The sequence below is a fragment of the Tribolium castaneum genome, chromosome 3 (assembly GCF_031307605.1).
Source record: "Tribolium castaneum strain GA2 chromosome 3, icTriCast1.1, whole genome shotgun sequence".
In the NCBI taxonomy this organism is placed as follows: Eukaryota; Metazoa; Arthropoda; class Insecta; order Coleoptera; family Tenebrionidae; genus Tribolium; species Tribolium castaneum.
This window is the reverse complement of record NC_087396.1, coordinates 23,068,680-23,093,164: the sequence shown is the minus strand read 5'-3', so window position 1 is coordinate 23,093,164 and position 24,485 is coordinate 23,068,680. Positions and strand designations below refer to the sequence as shown.

The window sequence follows — 24,485 nt, the reverse complement described above, 5'->3', positions numbered from 1 at the left end:
AGGAGTGTTGTCTTGTCTGCAAAAATGCAGTGAAGGCGATGGAGGGCGAAAGACGGGGTATTGCGGACAGTAGAGGTGATAAGGAGGGATTGTTTTTCAATAATGGGGCGGCTGACAGCCCCACAATGCCTATTGTTGGTGGAAATGCGGGGGCGGCGAGGACAGTGGCAAATTTTACACGTGGAAACCACCTGTATGACGCAAAATAAAAAAACAACTTTGCAAAAATCCACTTTTAGCCACACCTTCAGAGATGGAAATTTGGGCTCAAAATGGCCGCGAAAAAAAAATCTTCAATATAAAAATGTATATTCTAACTCAAAACGTAAAAGTGGTGTTATACCAGCTTTTCGCGAGATTTAAAATTTTTAATTTTTTTTGCTCAAAATTTTAATAGTTTCATAAAAATGAAAAAGTTTTTTTAAACTCACTCTAGCAAAGGTATGGAGTATGGAGAATGAGGGAGGGTAAAAGTAAACAACCCACTGAAAAATACTATTTATTTTATCACAAAGTTACTCAATGATACAAAAAATACATACATGTAGCCCTTTTGTAATCGACACAAGACCACGCAAAAAACTAAAATGTAGTAACTTTTTTGATACTTGCCTAAGATCTTTGAACAAAAGAGCTAATTACATAAAAAATTGCACACGCGCCGTTAATTTCATAATCAGTCCATTTGAATAATACAATAAATAGGTAAAAAAGCAAAAAACAGGCAAAAACTGTTTCAGAAGACTACAATTTCATCCACTAACTTAGAAGTTCCTTGTAATATACAATAAAACAAAACCATATTGTTACAATATAAACTCTTATTTACACGTGTTCACGGAACACAATACTCATTTGCTTTGTTTATTGGCACCTTGATGCGTGCCATTCACTTGGGGGCGCGGTATGTTCCTGACGGGCCCCAAAGTGAGCATGGTGGTGGCCCCCAGGGCCGCCACATTGCCGGGGTTTCGCGCATTGATAATGGGCAATGCGAACATGCCGTCAGGGCCCGACGACGGAAGGGGAATATAGTTGAAAATACCCAGCGAGCTCAATTTTTGGAAAATGCCCGGCTGTTTCAAGTTGACCAAAGGCACGCCGATCTCGCACATGCCGCTGTTGGTCTTGTGGTAGTTCTGCCGGTGTTTGCTCAAACCTATAGCGTTGGGGTACTGCGCTGGGCACAGGTCGCATCTGAAGGGCAGCCCCTGCCGTTGGGCCGGCTTCTGGGCCGGGACGGAAGGCTTCATTTGCTGGGAGACGGAGGAAGTGTCGTCGGTTAAGTCGACGGTGGGAAGATGAGGGTCTTTGCCCGAGGGATTGGGCTAAAAAATTATTTAAAACAAAATTAAAGATAAAAATTAAGACAACAATTCCCATTATTTGTTTCTTATATTTTAGTGTTTTTCACTGAAAAAATTATACTCATGGAAAGTGGCACATTTTTAAGATTATCATAGAGTTCCAGAATTATAATAAAGGAAGTTTAAAGAAAAAAAAATTTAATCCAAAAACCTGATTTAAAATGAAACTCATTAAATGTTCTGTAGGGTGCGCTTTTTTACATATAGTACTAAAAACATTAAAATCACTAAAACTTTCGTAATGGCGGGCTGTTTAGTATTATTAGGTGCAGTGTTGTAATTAAAGATTTGGCTATATTGCATTTTAAAAGTGTTAAACTAACAACTGTGCTAATAAACAGTTTTACTTTGTGTGTTAGCAAATGCTTGGTGGATTTGTTTTTGGTTATTTGGAGACACCAAGATTTTCACAACTCGCCTCCGGTAAGTGTAAATATTCTTAGTTAGTTATAGACGTAAACACTGACTCTTCAAAAATATAACAAAACAATTTTATGGAAAAACAGAAATTTGGTGCGGTACTAGTTTTTTTCGTTTACTCGCAGTGCAAAAAAACAAATTTTTATAAGGTTGGTATCAATAAATTAAAGACGCAACTTGTTAACTAAAAACCAAAAAATGGGTAAATTACCTACCTTGTTATTATTTTTGGCTGATGGAATAATGCTGACGGCCGAGTTGAGGTTAAGTTGCGCCGGAATCGAGGAAGCATTTTTCTGAGTATCGTTTTTCTCCTTGGGCTTGGGAGTGGCCGTTACGGTGATTCCCCGCGTTGCCAAAATATTAGCCACGGCCTTAGCATCGGCCTTTTTGGGGCTTTGAGGCCTCGGTTGCGGATTCCGAACCGACAGAGTTATAGAATCGGAGAGATGCATTACACTACTTTCGGACGGTTCAGCCGTACCACCCTAAATAACATTCTGTTATACGAACCTTACCAATCGATAAATCACTACAAACCTGGACGCTCTCAATTTGGGGTAACCCCCCATCTGTATTTTTGGGTTGCATGCAAATCACTTGACAATCCTCGTCGTCTTTATCCGGTGTTAGAACATCTAGACGTTTTTTCTTCGCTTGAAGGGCTTGGATTTGCTCTTGGGTTCTTTTAACGGGTGGATGCCTCACGTGGCCGTTCTGGACCGGCATTCTGGGTCTGATGCTGCGCACTGCGGTCATGCCACCGCCTCTGGGACGTACCATTGGGGCTCTTTGCCTCACCATGGGTTGTCGCTGGTTCATGGCTGGACCGGGCATTCGCTGCGGTTGCATCTGTCTGGGTGGGGGCTGTTGGCGGGGCCCCATGGGCCGGTACGGTGGGTTTTGCTGGGCTTGGGACGATGGGGGTTGTACCATTTGGGGCGGTTGGCCCATTGGGGGCATTTGGGGTTGAGGGGGTGGGGGCATGTGTTGGGGGTAACCGCTGGCAGGCGGGTAGTACATAGGGTTGGGCGGTTGGTACGGCTGGTATGGTTGAGGGTACATGGGTTGTGGTGGGGGATGGTACATGTGGGGAGGTTGGTAGGGAGGAGGGTGAGGTGGTGGTGCTTGGGGGAATTGTTGGATGTTGATGAGGACGTTTTGTTGGTGCATTCCATTGCCCCCGGGTTGGAGGCGGGACACCTGCTGGGCTAGAGCCTCCATGGGAAGGCCCGCCAGGCTGTTCAAGGGGTTTTGGTTCATCTGGTTCTGGTTGTACAATTGCTGGAAAGAAATACGTTTTTAAATTTAGTTAGACTAGCAGTTCTCAAAACTTAGAATAATAAAATATGTTGGCAATTCTGAGTTATTGTTAGTTTGTTAAATCCTTACCAAAGCCCCCCTGTTCCTGTCGTCCAATCGATCCAGCGGGATAAACTCGCTATCGCTGGTCGTGAACCCAAAGTCCTTGGCCCTTTCATTGTTATTAAAAATGGAGAGTATATCATCAGTCCCTGGCAACTTCAAGGGATCCTCCATGGAATTATTCCACCCATTATCCCTTTTCCCCTCCTCTCTCGCTTCATTTATCTCTCCCTCGGGATTATCATCAGTAATCTCCGTGATAGTCAAGGGTTCCTTGAGCAGTCCGGTCGTCTTAATCCTAATCTTGGGATAATCGGCCGAAGGCTCTGGAGGCGGCGTCGGCTCCGCCCCCGGAATACTCCCACATTCGGACCCATCCCCCATCACTTCGTCGATTTTGTCACTATTGGCAGGCGATGCCGGTATATTTACTTCGGCAAAAGTCGGCGAAAAATTCACATTTGTTTCTTCTTCCTGCTCTTCCGTTTCTTCATCGTGCGTCTCTTGACTTTCGCTCTTTTCTTCTTCGAGCTCCGCCAGATTGTCGCTCGATAAGGGAGAATTGATCGGCGAAGTTACAATCTCGAAACTGTTTCCGGTCTTGCTTTTGAGGGTGATTTTGAGGGGCGGTAGTTGGACGCGAGTGAGTTGCACTTGCGGCTGCTTGATGTGGTGGAAAAGGTGGTCGTAGAGGAAGTGTTTACTTGTGAAATTTATGTTGCAATCCCAACATCGCAGGGGGTTTAGGTCGTCACTGTCGCTAAAACTCTCTAAAAAAAAAGAAAAAAAAAATTTAATAGCTCAAGTTTACCAACTGTTAAATTTCAAGGCTAGCGTGATTGCTAAAAAACGATGATCAAAAAAGTACTATCGAAAAAAACTCCATTTTTATGGGGACTTTTATCAATATGCCCAATACAAACTGTTTTATTGCTTCTTCAATTATGATTATTATGAATCACCTAACGTATTGTGTTAAAATTTGGGAATTAATTTTGACCATCAGCAACAGCGTAAAAGAAAGGCATAACACATGTGATAAAAGTTCCCATATGTATGTCTTTCTAAAAATACTACAAATCATATTAGCCTTGAAATTTGGGAGTTCACAATTTTGAAGATTCTAAGACTCCTTGAACCTTCGATTATTAAAAGCAAAGAATCCTGATTTATTACAGAGGGTTCAAAAATTTTAATCACTAATTAAAAACTTTTTTTGAATGAGTGACCAAACTAGAGAACTTTTTTCAAAATGTGTAATCGAGTTCTTATCGGAATATGTATTGTTGGTTGCTTTTCACAGGCGTAGGCCTCATAAAATTATAGGAGACACCCGGTAACAATGGTTACTTTATTTACTCACTTGTGAGTAGAACTGATAACTTTATCTCTCTTGTGAGAGAAATTAAATTTGATTTCTCTCACTGAAAACAAGGTATAATGTACCTTAAAATACTGCATCTGTAAGATAAAAGCTTTTTTCTCTTACTTTTTGATAAAATATAAATTTCGTCTATTTTTACCTACTATTACAAGTATAAAGAATAAATTCTATACTTTATTTTGACATGAGCTGATATTAAACATTAAAACTGAGTTTTTTATTCACTAACCGCTCAACAATTTCGACTATTAAATTGACAAAACGTCAATTGTTATAAGTTATAAAAGCTTTGATGAAAAACCATTAATTTTTGTAGATACTGTTTTAATGAAAAAAAAATAATAAAAGCACTTTAGGTTTTATAAAAAAAACGCTCATAACATTCGGTAAAGCAATCAAGTCAGTAAATAAAAATCTGTCAATTCGAATAAAATTGATAAATGTGGAAAATGACAGTGATGTTACAACTGACAATGATAATGTCAGTTTATAAATAGATAATTTAATAAAAAATGTGATAAGCCAGCATTCAACTTTGAAAATTATGCAACACATAATTAAAAGCTCTCCGCTCAAACTTTTTTGAAGCTCCTCCATAGCAGTTAATTGAAGTAGTGGTGGGGGGTGTTATAACCGATTAGCACTTGGTGGTAAAAAAGCCACTCACCAGTGTCCAAGGCCGTCGCCTCGTTCGAAACATCCCCAGCGGTTTTCATTTTTGGTCTGAAACGAAAAAAATCAAAAGCTAGAACAGGTCATTTTCAATCGTTGATAAATCATCATACGTCATTGTCAATCAATCGGTGTCAATGTCAATAACTAATGGCCCGGTCAACTGTCATCAAACCGTAAAAAGCTAGAAAATCCGGCGGCGAATTCGAACAAACAAATAAACAGTCGTGAATGCGCAAAAGCCTCGTTAACTGCCGACTAAATACTCACAAGCATTGTCGGCGAGAACGTGCCGCATCCGATCAGCTCGAATCGTGAAGGAGAGCCCGAAAAACGCCACTTTCGACCGAATACGCGGATGAAATGAGAACACCAACGACATAGGGGGTACAAGGGGAACAGTTTGATGGTTGCTGGCGGTGGTGGGGCAAGCGCAAGCGGAGAACCACGAGAACCATTCAAAACCACGAGGAGTGGGGGCGCGAGTGAGTGAAACAGCGGTGAAACTCCTTTGTTCGACGTGAAACACTGGCAGCGGAGCCGGGCAAGGCGCAGGGAGGGGAGGGGGAGGAGAATAATTGCGCTTCACAAACATACCATTCGGGGGATTATCGTTATTTCGGGTTACCACTTAATTTATGCGGAGTTATACATCGCTGGTACGCAGCCTTGAACTGCGATTAGATAACGTACTGCTGTTTTTATCACCGTTAGACCAATTGCTGGAGGTTTGTTACGAGTTGGTAACTTTGCTAGGGGGGAGGTCAGTAACTTCTCCCTGCTGTGCCACATTGCGTTTTACGCTATTTGAACGCAACTATAGCATTAATTAATGCGAATCCAAGTTAGGAGCTAAGCAGTTACACAACTGTTGCTAGGTGGTTATTGTGAAAGCTCATTAGCATAACGATGATTCAGGTTTTCTAAACCGGTTGATTAATGTAATGTTGCTTTGTAAAAATGTAAATTTCATGTCAACTTCAATGCTGATTAACTCAAGTTATCGCAGCAAAAAGCTTTCCATTGTTCAGCGAGATTCAAACGGATAAAGCAAGTTCTCTATTCCTTGTGTTGGTTTATTTTTACCGAGTTATCGTCTACCTACTTTGGATCTTTGTCTCCGACTCTCTCTCTAGAAACGGAACTTGAAGAACTAACTGTTTTTTTTTCCGTTTTGTTATGTAGTTAACTCACAATTTCTAAATCTAATATGAGTACATAACTAATTTTCTTGTTCCAGTTTAGAATAAATTAATCAGATCAATTATTATTTAACTATTTATCTTCCAAAAAAATATTGAAGAGAGTTACAAAATGCTAGGTTTTTTGTAACCTATTTTGAATCAAAAATTCATAAAATTCTCTTTTCTCTAATATTATAAATTAATTGTAGATTTGATGTAGTACTTGGCTAAATTCTGTTGGTGGGTGGGTGAAGGTAACAAGTAACTTAATGGTTATGCGCCAACACAATTTAGTGAAGCAATAACAAAATCCATCGGCAATTAAGAAAATACAAGGTGTGTTAAAATGACTTGCATCTAGTTGCGAATTCGTTAATGAGTTCAGAGCATAAGGTCTATTTTGTTTTAAAATGTTTACTGAATGTCTTAACTATTTCCATGGAAAGCACCCGTTTCTTAGAAAACCATCAGGGCAATAAACCCTTGAAACTACCTGTAGGAACCCAAATTCTATTGTTGTGAAGGGTATTGTATTAAGATTATAGGGGTGCAATAAATTTTAGGCTGTCTCTTTTATTTATTACATTGGGAAACAGTAATAAAACTGCCTTAAACCTCACAAGTTACACTTTAGTGCCACACTGCCAAAATATACAAATGGTTCAAAAGTGTTGGAAAAAAACGTTTTTTCTACGTAACCGTATCTTTTTTTCAGTGTTGTTGGATTTGCTAGTTTGTTCAATATGTTTTTTTCAATAGGTATATCTGCTAATAAATTTAAAAAAACTGAAACAATTATTTTTTGTTACATCTATCATTAGCCAAGACATTTTTGAATCACCCTGTACACCTCCAAAATTTTTTCATTAGTCCGCTTCAACTTATTATTGTTTCAAGAAAATGAAGCTACCAATTTATGTTTAAAACGCTCTTCTTTTTTTATTAATTACGTTCCCATGCTACTGTGGAACTGTTTAAGTTAATTAATAACTCATTTTAACTGGGCAATAAAAAATTGTCCTTGGACTCTCTGAGCATCTAATTAGATACTATCATTATTCATAATTAAATCAATGATAGTATTAATAGGATAATAATAACTATAAGAAGTTGACTTTGTATGCAGATTTAATAACTAGCAATCTACTTATAGAAACGTAACTGTAATTAAAAATGATTCGCTTTAAATTATACAGTTCACGCGTTGCTATTTCAGTTACAAGACAAGATTAAATATGTAGATGCAGTATAGACGATTCCATTGTAAATTTTAATGAACTCAAACTAAATATTTAGGTGATAATAAGTAAATAATTGAACTGTATTATAAACTTTTACTGTTTGAAAATAATTTATAATATCACTGTTGTAAACTTTAAACTGTGTATTGCTTAAAGGTTTTTGTGACATAGATAATAATTTATTTCTTTTTAAACTTGATTATATGCCCACTCATACATTCTTCTATTTTAATTACTGCTGTTAAATGTTTCTTAAAAACAGACAGTAATTGAAATATCGCAGTTTTGAGAGTGTCCGTTTTCGTGCAAAACTGCTGTATAAAGAAAAGTTTTCAAGACGTCAAGAAAATCGATAAAATTTCACGAACTTCACGAAAAATCGAGCATCAAACTGTTTGGTTTTTAAAATAACAAGTTTATTATTTTTTCTGTAGCAGATATTAAACGATTTCTTTATCAACTCTTTTGAGTAGAAAAAACAGCACTTTAACCGAAGGGTCGATAAAATGTTTTGACTTTATTTTATTTTATTAAATTTACAAATTCCAAGATTTTAATTTTAATGAATTGACAATAACTGTTTTCCTGCTATAGAAAAAATGTTGTATTGTACACAACGGTAACGTTGTATTCTTTATAAAAATTATGAAACAAACATCATGGTACGCCTTGACCTGTTGTAACTAACTGTAGAATTGTGCTATAGTAGCAATGTTTTAGATAGTAATAGTATCGAGTTTTTTGTTATAGCAAATATTTTTCTATGTTATTTCACATAAATTTATCTTTTATCTTTATTATATATATTTTTTTATTAAAGTAAAAGACAGATTTTATAAAAAAAAACAACTACGCAACTACAATTACAACGTTCTTCAGATATCGTAAAGAGTTCTGTAATTAAATTTCTTATTGCTCTATAATTTTATTTTGCGCGTAAATAGCTATTTCTACTTTATCTTATCGTAACTCCAGAGCATGATATTATATGATTATGCTGAATACGAGGTCGTCTAAAAATAGAATCCCGTATCTCGGGAAAAATGATAATCGTTATCAAAAAAGCTGTGTAAAACGCGACAAGTTATGAACCGTTTCACACGACAAATTCGAAGGTAATATTTCATTCCAGTTCAGACAAGTATAAGAACCCAATTTATAGGTTCCGTCCCGCTATTGATCAAAATTTTTACCCACAACCCGCATTGCTACGAGTGCCGTTAATCAAAAATTCTAGTTGGCTTTGGTGAAACAAGCGCCTAATGGCTCTCTCCATCTCTCTCAGCGCAAAGTACAGCCCGACCATAAAACTCGAAGAAATCGCGCTGTCGCTGGGAAATGTATACTATACAACCCCACTCCCCTTAAACTTGGACCCGTCCTCGTAATTTATTCTATGCAGTGTGCCGAGTTCACGCCTCCCCTCCCCCTCCTCCACCCTCAGCCATAAACCCCCTACCTCCCGCAGAACCATTTAAAAATAAATATTTATACAAGTCCGAAAAATCAGAAATAATAAAACGAGTAGGCGTTGCCTGGTACTCGTGCGAGAGAGATGCCGCATTGTGAAACACGTTACTATGGCAACGCTTGACGTCAGGCCCATATAACTGTGTTTCTTTGTTCGGGCTAATATCATCATGCCATAAAATACCATTTTGATGCGCGCTTGTTTTATGGGTCGTACCCACTCCACGCCAACTCGATTCGAACGTTGTTGGTGTTAACCGGACCGAAATTCGGGCTTAGTTACTGACGTTTGGGCTAATGAATTATTGATTAGTTGAAATGGGCTTGCGGTTAATTGCATGAACCGGATTTAATCAACTTAACCGTTTTCTTGATCGTCCAAGGGCGACTTGTTTTTTTCAGACTCTCAGAAAGTATTGATCGGAGCCTGGCGTTTGTAGAGTCTCTTCATTTCAGTTTTATTTTGGGTTCGGATTCTGGATCGTTTCCAGATGTTTTCTTCCAACTCTGACTGAATACTAACGAGGAGTGTAAATATGCACGGCGTTTTATCTTCAAGTCTATCGATTTTACGGTTTTATGGACGCGTTAATGTTAACTGCCGGCATTAACCGGTAATTAGGCGCCGCTCTACTTGGCACGACTTTCACATTTCCATCAGGACGGGAAAAAAGTTTTGAAAGTTGAAAAGTTACATTGATTGATGTTGTTATTGTCATTAAAGTTAAATGCGCTGAGTAACCACTTATACAGGATGATTCAGACATGTCGATCATAGTCATAATCATCAAGGGTTAATAAAATCTTTTATTTTATTAAAAAAAGAGACAAAGAATTGCTTAATAATTTTTCTCGATTATTTTTGAGTGAATTCAGGTACTTATACATATTATGCAAAAATCCACTGCCATATACATATTTCTATACAGTAGTATTTCTTATTAAAGTATATCTCAAAAAAGTATAGTCATACAGAAATAAGCGTTATAAAAATTTTTAACATCAATAAAATAATAGTTGTTTATTATACAAGATGATACTCTCTATCATGTGGCTTATTTCACGAGTATATCGACAGTCTTTATCGTCGTGTATAAGCAGGTATAGCCATCAAATTAATATGTTGAAATTTGAATAAAATACATTTAAGATTTATCTGCCTTTGCTGCTAAAGTGCTATTTTATCTACTCAAAAGAATTGATAAAGAGATAGTTTAACATCTACCTACCATACTAGAGAAAAATATGAAAATATAGTTTAATATTACAAAACTTGATTATTTCTGTGAATTAGGACCACGCAAAAATTATTATAGCAATAATAATTATTTGCTGAATGAAAAAACGTTTGGTCGATTGAAAAAAAAGACTGGTCGATTTTTCCTGGTTGTATATTTTGCAATATCAATTTAATTTCAATATTTCAAAGGCACAGCTTCATCAAATAACCAGCTTGTTGACCTGATTTAAACCCAATTGAGAATCTTTCGGGATTACTTTTAAAACTAAACAACACTATTTTTTGAAAGGTATTTTTTTCACACCCATGTCTCTTGTGACAGCTTTTTTTGAAAAGGTTCTCTTAAAACATCTGCCGTATGCCCAAAAAATAGTTAAAGTTCCTGCACACTTGAACAGAAAAAGCTAATAAAATCAATTAAATTACATCATTTTTACGATTTTTGCGATCTAAAACTGATACGTAAAATAACCGTTACTTTGGGAATAAATTTGGAATTATAAGCAGGTTCTTGCCTTCCTTCATCCATTTGAATCGACTTTTACTCTTTTGAAAGTTAAAAAATCGAGTTGAAAGCAATTGCTATGGTTTCTGTAACCTCATTCGGGCTCGAAAGTTCTATCCAGCAATGAGTATTATCACAGAATTGAATTTCAGTCATAGTTGGAGAAATATGAAACGAATTACGTTCAACTGCATTGTTTCACCTACTTTTAGTAGCGTCCATAAAACGCACTTTTATGGCTCTGTCCGATCAGTAATTAAATAACCGCTTGTCAGTAATAAAATTACGAGTAATTTTTGTTTTTTTTTTTCTGAAATGTGTGAATCTTTAAGTTAAAATATAGGAAAAATGTTGGACATTGATTTTTCACACTTCCACAAGGGATATGATCTCTGTCGCATTTCCTTTAACAAAATTGGGCTCCTGTATTAGCTATTTCAAAACTATAAAATTTTCTCTCAAAACTAACTTCAAAAAAGTAATAGCTAATGTAATTTATACTTTCAATGCGAGATCTAATTATTAATAACTATTTTACAATTTTATCAATGCTATTTCAAAAAATAATTCGGTAAAATGCGACTTTGGCGTTTTTATAGTTTTGAAACAGCTAATATAAACCGACCGATAATATAATTATTATCAAGTTATTTGCTCTCATCGAGCCATCAAGTGACTTAAATAAATTAAAAGGAGCGGTGTGAGCTACAAAGTGAAAATTAAAGTTTTCTTCTAAATTAAATATGTAGCATTGAAGTCTACTCGCTTTTACAAAACTGCTCGTTAAAAATAACCACTCCATTATTATTTCATCGATTTAATTGTGACTTTGATGAATAAGTGAGTCCCCTTCAAGCTACGCCAACCCTTTATTATGACTATTTCCTTGAAAATTTTTGACGATTTTTTATTCTCCAAATGAAAAAATAATAGAGTTTTTAGTCGTGTGTCTTAAAAATGCACACCCCTGAGGGTAATTCGTGTTATTATCGGAGGCGAAAGCTCGAGGGCCACCAAACCCTCTGGAAATTTCATCCAAGTTCCGGGGAGGCAATTTGCGCTGCTGATAACCGAATTTTTCTCGGCAAGGTACCCGGAAAAAGGGGAGGCTTGTGTGGTGAACATGTTCAGGCTGTTCAACGTGTTCCCTCTCGCTCGGAGATTACATACCCTAGGCTGGGGAATAAAGTTTCGATTCGGCGACCTTTTCTCCGGAAGGCAATTTCGATGCGTTCGCTTCTAGGTTTGGCAGGAAATCCAACAGAAAGGAGTTTAATTAGGCTTTCGCATTGGGGTTTTGCATGCTAGTCTAGTTTAAGTGCGACAAAGTCGGGCTCAGCAAAGTGAGAGGGGTTCAGGACGTGGACCCCAGATACGATAAACCTCCAGCAGCTGTGACCGATCTGATTTTGTCAGCGGTTTAAGCGATGCTGACGGGAGGTCTTTACGTGATTTTTCGATCTGTATGGGAAATGATGTGAATCAAGGAAATGTTTACGAAGCATTTGGGGAAAAACAGCAAAGTTTTGCCTCGTTCCTTAATAAAATTTATCATTATCAGCAACTTATCTTTCGGATGTCCGTGGTAAAAACACAGGATGTTATTAAGTTATAACTCCCGTGTTAATTACACATCCGGTTTTTACTAATTATGCATCAAGGGAAAAGACAAATTTGCTTATTGTTCTGTAAAATCAGGCTTTAAAACTCGCCACGATTATGGTTTATGAGGAAAAACCTGTGTAGGTTTTTCTGCTATTTTTACTTTTACTTACAAATCCAATTTAATAAATCAAACTTGATACGAAAACTAGAATTCAAGACAAAGTGTAATCTCTAACTAAAACACTAACTAGTTTTCTTGTTATTTTCACAGAAAAAAGTTTATAAGAGCGTTAGTTTAGACATTTTTTAAGTTAAGTGGTTCTAACAAATTTTAATCAATAGGTTTAAAAAAAACCTATACCTAGTTTTTCAACTTTTTTTTGGAATGATAATCTTGAAAAGTTACCCCAAAAATGGTGATAAATCTTTTTTATTTTTATAATTTTTTATTTTTTTCAAACCGTCTTTATTTGTTACTCTTTTCTTTTCAGTTATTGTCGATTTTTTTTGAAATTGCGTTTATTTGTTATTCTAAAGTTTTTTTTTTAACTTCAGATATTTGAAATGTAATTTATGAAAATATACTGTGTAACTTTAATAACTTCTTAAAAAATCATTGGATTATAGTTATTTATTCGACGAGTTTGAGTGTAAATCGGACGTTTTATTTCACGAGTGGTTTACCATCCACGAGGTGAAATAAATGAACCGATTTACACGAAAACAAGTTGAATACAACATTTTATTCTTCGAGTTAGACTCAATAAGGCTTAAAATTGCTTAAAATCTGTTAAAAATAATCTGACGTTTCGTATTGAGAAATGCCAAACAGTTGTCAAAACTGTCTTATACAGGAGAAAAATCCGAAATTTTGACAGTGTCGAAGAATAAAAATTTTTAGAGCATACTCTTTTACCAAAAAAATCACACTATTTTGTAAAATTTGGTGAAAGACAAGGCGAATTTCACTCTCAAATCCCATTATCTTAACGTAATTAATGTCTATGACAAAATAATTCGTTTTTTATTAAAAAAATTGTAACTAAAAAGTAAAGAAAAGCCGTAATGACTGATGTGGAATTATAAAGATTTTTCCATTGGAAACTCATTTATACATTTTAAATGTATGCACATACTCGTATGTAAAAATCAATATTCTGCTTAGTTTAAAAAATGGTTTTTCTTTACGCCTCATTAGTTCATTAGATCAGATAAAAAATTATTCCAAAGAATTTGCATGTTAAATAATGCGTGCTAAAGAATGATAATCGGTAACTGGTTCAGTTTTTTGAGAACAGAATTGATTATGATTATGATTAGAGAAGCGCTGACTAAGAATATATCAGCGTTTTCTTGATATCGATCACTCGACAAAATCCACTAAAAAGTTGTAAGAACTTCGTGGAAAGAGAAATAACTTTTCGAGTGATAATACAGAAGGGAGAACTTGTCTCGTTTAGAATCCTCCAGCATTCCCTCTTTTCCTTTTTCCGAGCTTTTTCGGACAGAAATAGCCTGTTACACAGCACCGTTCTGTAGAAAAAGTGCTTTTGTGAAACACAACGTTAGCGAAAACCTTTGCTTTATTTATACACAGACAAGATTATTTGCATTGCATGACATGCGTCATTTTCGTCAATTAAAATTTTCTCAAAAAATTTGAATTTCGTTTAATCCGGTCTCAAAATTCCGAAGCTTTGAAGGTAAAAAGCCGCCAAATTGTAGTACTTGATCAAATATCGCGCAAAACTGAGTAACAAAACACCTGAAAGCTCGCGTACAAGAAGGCAGTCGTTGTTGACGAAAAATCGAATCGCATTTTTCCTTGACAACTTTCACATGTTGACATGAACGTAAGGGAACGTCTGAAAGAGGCATATGAGAGCGTTTCTTTCAGTGCCGATAGAACCTGGGCAAGCGTGCCAACGGCATTCCACGCGTGTAACTTGGTAAGAGCCAGCCTGTGGGCAAACACTGGGGGAATAACCGTTGGTTGGCAGGATTTGCACTTGACTGAAAAGGTCCTGCAAAGTCAGAAGTTGCATCGATTTCGGCCTCGCACCGTCAGAGAGGCGATTCCGAAGAGCAGATTGGCTCAGTATGTGAATTGCGTCTACAATGAGTCGAGGGAAATGTCATACGCTGCGAACAGTGCCCTTAATGAAACACTCGCACAGAGTGGAGAACCGACGGAAGCCTGGGAGATGCCCGAAGTGAGGGAGCTGTACAAGTGGTTCTTGAGTAAGTTGCAGGGAAGTCTGGCGCCAAATAAGACAAGTTTCGCTTATAGAACAGCCTGAAGATGATTTTTACAGAGTTGACAGACGGTATGAATCGCCGTTGCTCAACGTCAAAGGCTTCGAAGACAAGATTTTGAAAATACAAATCACCGAAGGTTCTTTCCGACAAAAAATTGTCACTTCTGGTTACTTAAAACTGGCGAAATTTGAGATTTTGAATAATTTTTCTCGCAATTTTTTTCTTAAAGCCCAGTATTTCCATATTAAAAAAATCGGAATTGGTTCAATTTAAATTAATTTAAAACTCTACTCTGTCGTATTATAACTTCCTATTTTTTGGGGTAGTTTTTTTCAGAATTAATTTCGAATAAAACTTATGTTTTTTCTACGGATATCTAAAGGTTAGGACAGGAAATGACATTCAAATAAAATGTTCCCGTCCTCGATAGTTCCGTTTGTGTCGCCAGAGAGCATAGTTGTTCCATTTCAAAACAAAGAATTTGAAAAAATGGTTGTATTTGTGTAACAGTTTGCACATATCAAACAAAAAAATACAAGCAGATAGAGCCTTAAATTCTCAATAGTAAGACATAAACATAATGCAAAAATTTAATCGTAAACTATTTTTTAAAAAATTTCAAACTTTCACCAATTTGCACTTTGCCCCATTTTTTCAAAACGCTGCGAATACGGTTACAGGTGCATGAAAAATGTTAGGAAGAAAGTTGTAGAGAATTAAATTTCCTACAAAAAAGTCTGCGAGACCATATTTCTATCTTCAACCATTTGGGCCCCAAATGTGTTCGAAGACGCTCAAGTGGCGGATTTGCTTCATTTTGTCGGTGGTCAAGTATTCGAAGTTAATTTATACCTAAATCGTTGAAAATGGAAATATGGTGTCGCGGACTTTTTTGTAGGAAATTTAATTCTCTACAACTTTCTTCCTTATACATTTTTTGTATTTTCAACCGTATTCGCAGCGTTCGCAAAAATATAAGGTGGAACGCAAATTGATAATTCTAAGCGATAGATCTTTGCGCACCGTCGCATATTTATCAAAACGCTGGGAATACGGTTGAAGATACAAAAAAAAGTGTAAGAAACAAAGTCGTAGAGAATTAAATGTGCTATAAAAAAGTCCATTTTTTATATTTATATCTTTTATAGTTTAGGTAGAAATTAACTTTTCGTCACTTGACCACCGGTAAAACTTTTTTCTTGTATCTTAAACTGTATTCGCAGCCTCTTGAAATTATTTGCTTACTTCAAAATTATTTTAGGTAAAACAGATTATTTTTTTAATGGTCAATAAAGACTCATTCCTAGTATTTTTTTGTAAAAAAGTACCGTAAAATTATGAATTATCAATATCCAGTCGGGTTTAAAAAATTTCGCGAATTTTATTTGATTAGAAGTTGCGATTTTTGGCGAAGCGACCGGTCCCTGTATCGTGTTTTTTCAGACAGAGTTAAAAATATCTGGAACAGCGATTTTTACCAAATCGGTGAACCCCGCATTAAAAACGAGCAAATCATAGTTAATTTCTTTACGTCCCCGATGAGCAACGTGTTTCTTTTCGACAATGAGACAGGGTATGACTACGAGTGGTTCCGGCACATCTCCCTTACCAAAGATTTTGACCAATTGGAGGTGTAATTAGTCCAAAAACCAGAAACAGAATAAACGTCGCACTTATTTGCAGCAACTGTCAACCTCATTTAAGGACCAGATTAATTCGATAGCAAAGTTTATGAGTAGTAGCAACGAGCCTCCACCTCCAAGCGAGCCAATCTCAACTGAAATTTTATACTCGGAGGTGCTCCAAGGTCTATCGCCCAGTCGCAAGCTTTTATCTTCGTTCAAATGCGATCACAATAACAAGGACGAAACGTCGTCAACTAGCCAGGAAAGCTTCACAAACTACACGATTTTGAACCAGAAAGCGGGGCAAGAAGACGGGAAGCAAGCCAGGCATTATAAGCCAAGTCAAGTGGATTCAGTTCAGCGCAATACGCGGGCTAGTGTCCACCCTTGCGTGCAACAAGCGTATTTTTACTCGCCGGCTGTCCAACGGTGGAGTTATTACCCCACGCAGGTTTTTACGTCCAGTTGGGTTGCACAAAGTCCGGTGGTTAACCGACTTTTCGGGGCTTCACCGGTTACTATCGCCTCCGAAAGCGAGAACCAGGTGGAAGGGGAGGAGCACCAAGTCTCGACGAGTATTTCCGAAGAGTTGGAAATACAAGCCTTGGAGCAGTACAGCAACTCGAACGAGAATTTTTACCAAGAGTTGGAGAGGCAAGCGGCTGAGCAGTACGCGAACTCGCCCGAATAATTTTTTAACCTAATTGTTAAGCAATAAATAGTAGGAAGTAAAATGTTGCTGGGCTATTATTTGGTTGTTTTCCCCGAGAATGACCTTCGAAAACCACCCTAAAGGGGTGGACACACGAAGAAACTAGCAAATTTTCCAAAATCAAAAAACTTTTCAAAAATACCGCAAAATGCTTTCAATTTCTGGACTAAAAAATTATTAAAACGGTCTCAGTCGATTCGTAAATAAATTACAGACGAAAGTCTTTGTCGTCAGCGTTCCTACATTTATACAGAGTGGTCCATGAGTAATAATTAGCCTGAAAAACTTTTTGAAGCAACCAACATTACACTTCATAGCTTATGGAAAGACGGTCAGTATCTGGGGCCTGGTGGCTCAGTGGTATAAGCGCCACTTACGACGGGGGAGGTCGGGTGTTCGAACCCGGATCACGGTAACAATTTTTCTATAAAAAAAAGTGTAGAAAAGGTAAGTGAAACAACAAATATGAGATTCAGAGAACACATAGACGTATAAACGTAAAGCGGAGCATAAAACTGACAGAAATAAGAAAATAATGCGGCAAAAGGTAAATGTACGTAAGACCGCCAAATTGTAAACGTAGGAGCACATCCTAATAAAAGGAAAATACCTTTTGTTTTGAGAGAAAAAGAGATGAACGTATAGGAGAAACATAACTTCAAACTTTAGCGTTGAATCCTTGGATGACTTACTTCTTAAATTATAAAAAAAATAAACGATAATATTTAACTTATCTCAAAAAATTTGTAGTTAACTGATGAGTTTGTATAATTGTTTTTAAACGATTCTCATCTAGTTAACTTTGAATTATTTGGTTTTTGAAGGATTTTAGGCCTTATTCACTTGTTTACTTGGGAGAAACAGAATTCTTTTTAGGTTTCTACACAGTTTTAACCATTAAATGTATGTTGAACTTGCCGCCTTTGGGAATGTACAAGTTGGCGATGCTGGCGGCCGATGACATTGACAACGTCAAAAACACCTGATAGCTGTCAAACTTGTGTGGGCGCCGTAAACATCGTTTTTGTTTACTTTTCCAGCTCAAGCCACCTTTCAGACGATGAAATCGGGGGATCACCGACGAAATGTTGTCGTCAATCAAAGATAAGCTGTTAAATGTCACCAAAACCGTACCTTTATTCAGTACAAATAGCGACAGGGGACACGTGCAGTGCGAGGTAAATTCGAACGCTGGCAGCGAGATTTTGAGTCATTACCAAGCCGAGTGGCAAGCTTTACACAACCAAAGTGAACAAAATGCCAAAAAGGCCGAAGAAGCGGCGACGGAAATCGCCAAAATCACCAACAAAATCGAACGCGATAAGAAGAGCTTAAGTGTGATGACACACCTGTTGGCGCACTCGAACTTAAATCTAAACCTTGTTAATTGTACAAAACAAATCGAGAAACTTTACGATAGCTTTAGGGAAGTTGAGGAGGAACTGGTGCAGTTGGAGGACTTGATCGAAACTGTCGAGTTCGAGAATATGAAAAAACAACACCGGTATCATTTGCAACAGTACAAAGTGCGGAAAGAGGGTATTTTACGCCCTGTTGTTTGATTTTATGCGCGTTAATTCGCTCTTGTAGAGTCTTTGAAGGCGTTTGAGGCCTCTCTTAAGGAAAAACACGAGAAAGCAGTTGCAGAATTTGACTTGAAAAAGAAGAAAGAACTAGAGGAGCGGCAACAAGTGTTTCACGAGGCCTTCAAGAGCGACTTAGAGATTTACAAAAACTCGGGCACCATCCCCAGTACGTCCTTTGATTTTGAAATAAAGTTGGCGACACTGATTAAGTCACAGTCAGTGTCGGCAACTTCGACCAGCGATTTATGGTGCTTTTTTCGCAGAGTTAGATCTTCCAAAGAAGCAGCCAAGTGCCTTACTTGAGGAAATCCAGGTGGATTTTGACGAAAGTGAGTTGGACCAATTCTTGTCGAAATAGTGCAATAGATTTATATTTTGAATAATTGTTAATAAACGGGTTTTTGAAGTTTTTTATTTGTATAAATGACATGAATCACATTTTTATTTTGTTTTAAAACTAAAGCCTTATGAGATCTGAAATGATTATGATTAAATATAAAAATATACTGTCTCAAGAGCGTAATCACATAAATAAATATAAACAGTTGGTCACACGAACGGCGGACTTGCATGCGTGTCGGGAGACCTGTGGGAATCCCCGATGTACTGGCGTCATATCACGAAACAAATGCACCGAATGCAAGTCCGGCCGTTGATTTCGAAAAGAAGCAACAAACCAGATCAGTATGACTAACTTACGGTAATATTTATTGATACAATAATGTACAAACTGAATTGGAAAAACATTACTGCAGTAATGCGCAAATTAAATACCGCTCAGGTGATCCGTTACATAAATTAAACATAAATTACTACACACTTATTGCTTAATAAAAACGCTCACAAACTGAAACGCAACGTCCTATAAAAACTTTTTACATTTTTCTTTGGTTTTGAAACCATTATTATTGTGTGGACAAAAGTTGAAATATATTTACAGGGAAACTTCCAAATGGCAAAAACGAAATTGAACACATCACCCTGCGCTCTTTAAGCTCACAATTTCACAAAGCTAATTATACTAGCCAGGGCTTGCAATTTTTTTACCAATTTTTTCATTTATTGAATTTTTTTGGTTTTCATCACACTTTTGAATTTTTTTTGGTTAATTTTTTCAATTAACTAGAGTAATTAACCTTACAATTAAGCTATAAATCCGTTACTAGATATTGACGTTAACTGTACATGTTGTATACTAGGGATGTAGGGGATTAGATTCTTACGGTTGCCAGTACCTGTTTGCCAGAATGAGGTAAGTGGCAGAGAGCCTCTGTCACGCATGCTCTGATTCGCTCTGGTACGGCCTTCCATCACCGTACACGCTCAAGGAGGCGATCAGGTTGTTGGGCATCACCTAAACAAAAGAACAACTCAAAAATTATCTATCAGGCGCTGTAAACTATTAATATTTTAATGTTTTATTCTTGCTCTTGAATCACCCTGTATATGAAACAATATAAAGTTAGTAAAGCATTTTTCCAGAATATCAATTTTTTAAGTTCCACTTTGACCAACATAATTTTGTTAGAATATTTATCCTGATAAGTATTTTTTTGCCACTGACCTCGAAGATGATATCCTGATAGCCATAGCACAAGGTGCTCCCGAACGGATTGGTCGTATTAGTGGAGCTAGCCCTATTTAAGACAACCGGTCGTTCACTTGGCGTCAGTTGTTTACAGATATCGTCCCAATGGCAGTAGGCGTCGATATCGGCGCCATTCAGCGCCAACTTAAATTCGCATCTCATGTAAATGTTGAAATTGTAATGGCCTGGATAATTCGTATGCATGACCAATTTTTTCACCAAATGCGAACGGGCATCGAACAGGACGTCCTTGATGAGAAAAAAAATCAAGTATGGGACACCTACACGGGAAAGGAAACTATTACCAATCCCAACGTGAAATAATTGAAGAAATAGTCGCTCTTAGTGTCGGCGTCGCGACGCAGGGCGTTGGGGGTGTGAATCCGCATTTTGTCCTCACTTTTATAGAAGACTTCATTGGGGGCCCCTAAAGCCGTGGCCACGTCTTGGGCCGTGTGCCCCAAGAGGATCTCACGGTCGAATTGGATTTTTGAGTCCATTCGACGGTTGTTTGAGCCTAAAATAGGCTTAATTCAAACGATGATTCAACTTTTGCGGGTCAAGCGTTAAAATAAAGGGTTAACACAACACAAAATTAGAGCGTTAGAATCAGAGAGGACTAAAATAGGCGGCGATTTACGTACAAAAAAAATATGAGTTTATTTCTTCGGCTTATTATTTTTGAGAATTAATTAAAAAAAATTGTCATATGCTCCTAATATTTCAGTCCCCCTTGTTATAATAAAGAAAAAAGCGCGAAATCGTTTGAAACTTACTAAACCTCATCTCTTTTACCGGCCTAATTAATTTGTTCTTATTGGTAATAACCGTGCGGTTAACTAAAATATTGAACATTCCGTTTACAATAATTCATCCAGAGAATCAATTTTCGTGATTAGTTTGACACACACCTGCAAGGAGGCTGAGCTTGACTCCTCTGGTGTAGCACTCGCCCCTCAAAATTTCGGCCTTTTGGAGGTACAATTGGCCGTGGTAACAAGACAGGGGCAGTTCGGGGGCGCAGGCCTGCTCGATATTTGAGCCGTAGTAAATCGTCATGCGTGACACTAGCGGGGAACTCCCTGGGGGGAATTGGAGAGAACCTGTTATTTCACGTAACAAATAAACTTGACACTGGATATTACCCCGGACCGGCTTACCCAGATTATGGGTGTTTCCAGACTGGAATTTTGATTCGACTGGAAAATAGAACGAAAGTCCCCGAAAATTCAATATGAATAGCTCCTTCTCCGAATCATATACTCCTGGATGAGTGGCACCGAATGAGTGTTCAATTTGTTCGATTGATGGCAGTACTTCTGGCGAGTTAAATGGGAGGTTACTGGAATAACAAATGAGAAAAAAGAACGTAGGGCTAAAACGTTACCAGTATTTTAACTTGACTAATTTCATACAGTATATTTCGATTATTTTTAGCCGCTGTGAAATGGGGTCAAAAAATAATCTAATGCCGTCCTGGGGTAAATTAAGAACGAGGTCTATGTCTAAAGGGTTCTGAAAAATCGTTAGTGAGTGTGTGGTTTGGGGCCGCTCTTTCTTACAGTATCGTTATAGAGGACTTGTACATTCTTTATGTTGCCCACTTGGGACTGAATAATTGCAATAGCCTGGGAAAAATGCATTCCTGAAAAGAGAAAATTCGAAATTACATTTTGAAGGTCGCCAACCAATTAGCGTTACGTAAAATGGGTCAAATTTCCATTCAGTGTTGGCCGTCACATCGCCCCATCGCAAAAACGATGTCAACCATGTTACGCGCAATAAAAATAATAGAGAAAAGGGAAACCCACCTACAATAAACTCCCACTGTTCACAGCCCAAAGAACGTTCAGGAACAACGTTGAGCGTCAGCATTTTCCGCAATCAATAAAAACCAGTCTTTAATCAACAATAATACACAACAAGCAACAAATCAAAACTGTTTATTCTTTTTCTCTTAAATCGAACGATCCTTTGTCTAAAAACTCGTAAAACTTCCAAGCGCCATCTTGTCAAACCTGACATCTGTCAAAATCAGCTGATGCCCCCCCAACTCCACGCGATTAAAGACACTAAACCACCAGTCAATAAGGCAAAAAGTCGCCACCACTCCACCAAAACATAAACAAATTAATGGGTCGTGTCACCGGGGGGCCCCATACAGTTCCCCGTGGGGTAGCGTTTCTTGAAATTCTCGATCAGTTCTGCGTCGACCAGCTTGATCCCGTCCACTTGGTTCCCCAAAGTGATCCAGTTGGGCTGGATGTTGTGGGGGCGCCCGAACAGCTCGATTTTGCGCGTCCCGGGCGAGAGTCGCTCGATCATTCCGTAGATTTCGTCCGGTTTGTGGCTCGTGGCGCGCACTTCGGCCACGATCACGTCCGAGTCTAGTCCCCGGTTGAGGTTCTGGGGGTTGCCCTTCATGCCCACGAGACAGTGCTCCTTGCCGTGGTTCAGCCAATGGCCGGTGCGCCCCGTCCTGATAATGCGCTGCAATTGGTTCGTCTTCACCCAGATTATTTCGTCAACGCGCTCGTAGCCCCACAATTGGAGGCACTCGCGGCCCAGCTCCATGGCACGGCCTGTCACCCACAGGAAAATCAGGCCCTCGTCTTGCAGCTGGGGGATCCCCAGCTGACGCATCTCGTCGTCGGACATGGTCCCATAGGGCAGCTCCATGTGGATGTCCCAGGGGGGGTCCGCCATTATCACGGCGAATTTTCCTAAATTCAACCATTAATATTTTCGGAAATGTCGGGGAAAAACAGTTATTTAAAAAAATCATCGTTCTCCGACAGTTTTCGAGATAATTGCAAAAAAAATAAAAAAAAATAAAATGAAAAAAATTCGTAACTTAAAAACTACTGGGTATTTGGCGATTTTCTCGTCACCAATCGATTCCCCGGATTATTTTACATTGATTTCCATCAAAATTGTTCCACTTTTTTGAATAGTTTTGCCATAATTGAGCTGAAAAATGAAGGTAGCCATTTCAAGAGGAATTTTTAATTCTACAACAAAAAAATTTATAACTCAAAAGCTAAAAGTCGTAGAGCAAAACGGTTTGTTCCAGTGAATTCTGGGCTCATTTGACGTATTATGGCAGCTTTTCACAAGATTTTAAATTTTGGAAGTCACGACCAAACGCAAATATTATTAAGACCGACAAACAAACCTAAGACAGTCATGTCGAGATAGCGCAGGTCGCACTGCACCCACTGCGGGGGGTACAAGGTAGTGCTTTCTTTTGGGGCCACTGAGACGGCGGTGGCGGCCGGGGCTACGCCCTCCGTTTGCCCACAGCGATCGACTTCATAGTGGACGTATTTACAAGTGTCCATGTGGAAACAAGTGTTAAGGAAGGAACAATCCCCTAAAGCTTCGTCAGTGTGTTTTTGTATGATTTTTTTAAAATGCAATTTTTTGCAGTCTGTGATTCCGTTTCGTTCGCAGTCGGCGCGAGTCCCATGGGGGCAAAACTCCATCAGTTGTTTGCCCCCTTGAGACCTGAAGCGCTCGGCCAGCGAACGCTCTTTGGCCGTTGGTTTACTCAACAGATCTAGAATTTCTTCGCCCAGTTTTTTACTCTCTTTTTCTTTCGTTGAGGGCATTGATAGTAAAGACTAGGGAAATTAATTAATTAAAAGGACAGAATCAATCAGTTAATTACCATGATGTCAGCTTTTGGTTCCTTCTTCTCTTTTTTCCTCTTCTCTTCGTCTTCGTTTTTCTCCGAGTCGTTTCGCTTCCGCTTCAGGGATTCCCTCACCCGTTCAGGCAAAAACTCCGCAATCATTGCGTTAACTTTAGTCACATCGATAAAAGTCACTTCGACCACGTTCTTCCCCTCTTTGACTAAATCCTTGATAGTGATCAACTTCTGAGTTGAGAATTTTTGCAACAAATTGCAAACTTCCTTATGTGAGGCATGTCGCTTCAAAGTCAATTTCAACGAATCGACCAATTCCGTCGAAGTTGTGGGGATCTGAAGAGTGACTTCGCTCAGCGCCTTCAACAACTCTTTCTCCAGCTCTGGGTCGATTTTCACCAAATCGATTTCACCCTCCTCTGGTCTTTTAACATCTTCGCCCCCAACACCACCCGCATGGGGGCTGTCGGACAGGTGCACAGGTGACGAGTTGAGACTCGAACCAAGGATGTCCTGCCGCTCCTTCTTGCGCTTTTCCAGGCGTTCGCGCAGGATGTTCCGCTTGCTTTTGATAGCTTGGATCTCTTCCCAAGCGTCCGACATTTCAAAAGAC

At 38.2% G+C, this 24,485-nt stretch overlaps 5 protein-coding genes across 9 annotated transcripts; 2 read left to right on the top strand and 3 right to left on the bottom strand.

Annotated features, from left to right (window-relative positions):
- Nucleotides 1-486: 486 nt before the first annotated feature.
- LOC103313545 (titin) lies at nt 487-6,320 on the bottom strand. Of its 2 annotated transcripts, XM_064355765.1 has the most exons (7): nt 5,479-6,320; nt 5,322-5,392; nt 5,204-5,259; nt 3,180-3,922; nt 2,328-3,071; nt 2,003-2,275; nt 487-1,328 (listed from the first exon to the last, which is right to left on the bottom strand). In XM_064355765.1, exons 2-7 carry the CDS (start codon nt 5,324-5,326, stop codon nt 852-854), a joined length of 2,298 nt encoding a protein of 765 aa, XP_064211835.1. In that variant the 5' UTR covers nt 5,327-5,392; nt 5,479-6,320; the 3' UTR covers nt 487-851. The 2 variants fall into 2 exon arrangements, with proteins under 2 accessions (XP_064211835.1, XP_008195268.1); XM_008197046.3 differs by lacking the exon at nt 5,322-5,392 and having other exon boundaries at nt 5,479-6,318.
- A 7,314-nt stretch (nt 6,321-13,634) lies between these two features.
- On the top strand, nt 13,635-17,075 carry LOC103313546 (uncharacterized). 2 transcript variants are annotated; one of them, XM_064355767.1, is made up of 6 exons: nt 13,668-14,306; nt 14,351-14,402; nt 14,454-14,694; nt 14,744-14,848; nt 16,156-16,343; nt 16,396-17,075. In XM_064355767.1, exons 3-6 carry the CDS (start codon nt 14,586-14,588, stop codon nt 17,026-17,028), a joined length of 1,035 nt encoding a protein of 344 aa, XP_064211837.1. In that variant the 5' UTR covers nt 13,668-14,306; nt 14,351-14,402; nt 14,454-14,585; the 3' UTR covers nt 17,029-17,075. The 2 variants fall into 2 exon arrangements, with proteins under 2 accessions (XP_008195270.1, XP_064211837.1); XM_008197048.3 differs by having other exon boundaries at nt 13,635-14,402.
- Nucleotides 17,076-17,997: 922 nt separating this feature from the next.
- Dysb (Dysbindin) lies at nt 17,998-19,045 on the top strand. The gene is made up of 3 exons (XM_971075.4): nt 17,998-18,588; nt 18,640-18,801; nt 18,899-19,045. Exons 1-3 carry the CDS (start codon nt 18,135-18,137, stop codon nt 18,991-18,993), a joined length of 711 nt encoding a protein of 236 aa, XP_976168.1. The 5' UTR covers nt 17,998-18,134; the 3' UTR covers nt 18,994-19,045.
- On the bottom strand, nt 19,032-22,322 carry LOC656197 (uncharacterized protein). 3 transcript variants are annotated; one of them, XM_015981181.2, is made up of 9 exons: nt 22,035-22,322; nt 21,786-21,868; nt 21,611-21,738; nt 21,384-21,565; nt 21,135-21,326; nt 21,000-21,062; nt 20,529-20,740; nt 20,200-20,472; nt 19,032-19,989 (listed from the first exon to the last, which is right to left on the bottom strand). In XM_015981181.2, the coding sequence occupies exons 1-9, from the start codon at nt 22,096-22,098 to the stop codon at nt 19,909-19,911; spliced, it is 1,278 nt and encodes a 425-aa protein (XP_015836667.1). In that variant the 5' UTR covers nt 22,099-22,322; the 3' UTR covers nt 19,032-19,908. The 3 variants fall into 3 exon arrangements, with proteins under 3 accessions (XP_015836667.1, XP_064211836.1, XP_967833.1); XM_064355766.1 differs by having other exon boundaries at nt 21,925-22,044; XM_962740.4 differs by lacking the exon at nt 21,000-21,062.
- On the bottom strand, nt 22,150-24,475 carry Mettl3 (Methyltransferase like 3). Its single transcript, XM_962821.5, has 3 exons — nt 23,894-24,475; nt 23,399-23,846; nt 22,150-22,946 (listed from the first exon to the last, which is right to left on the bottom strand). The coding sequence occupies exons 1-3, from the start codon at nt 24,473-24,475 to the stop codon at nt 22,354-22,356; spliced, it is 1,623 nt and encodes a 540-aa protein (XP_967914.2). The 3' UTR covers nt 22,150-22,353.
- Nucleotides 24,476-24,485: the final 10 nt, after the last annotated feature.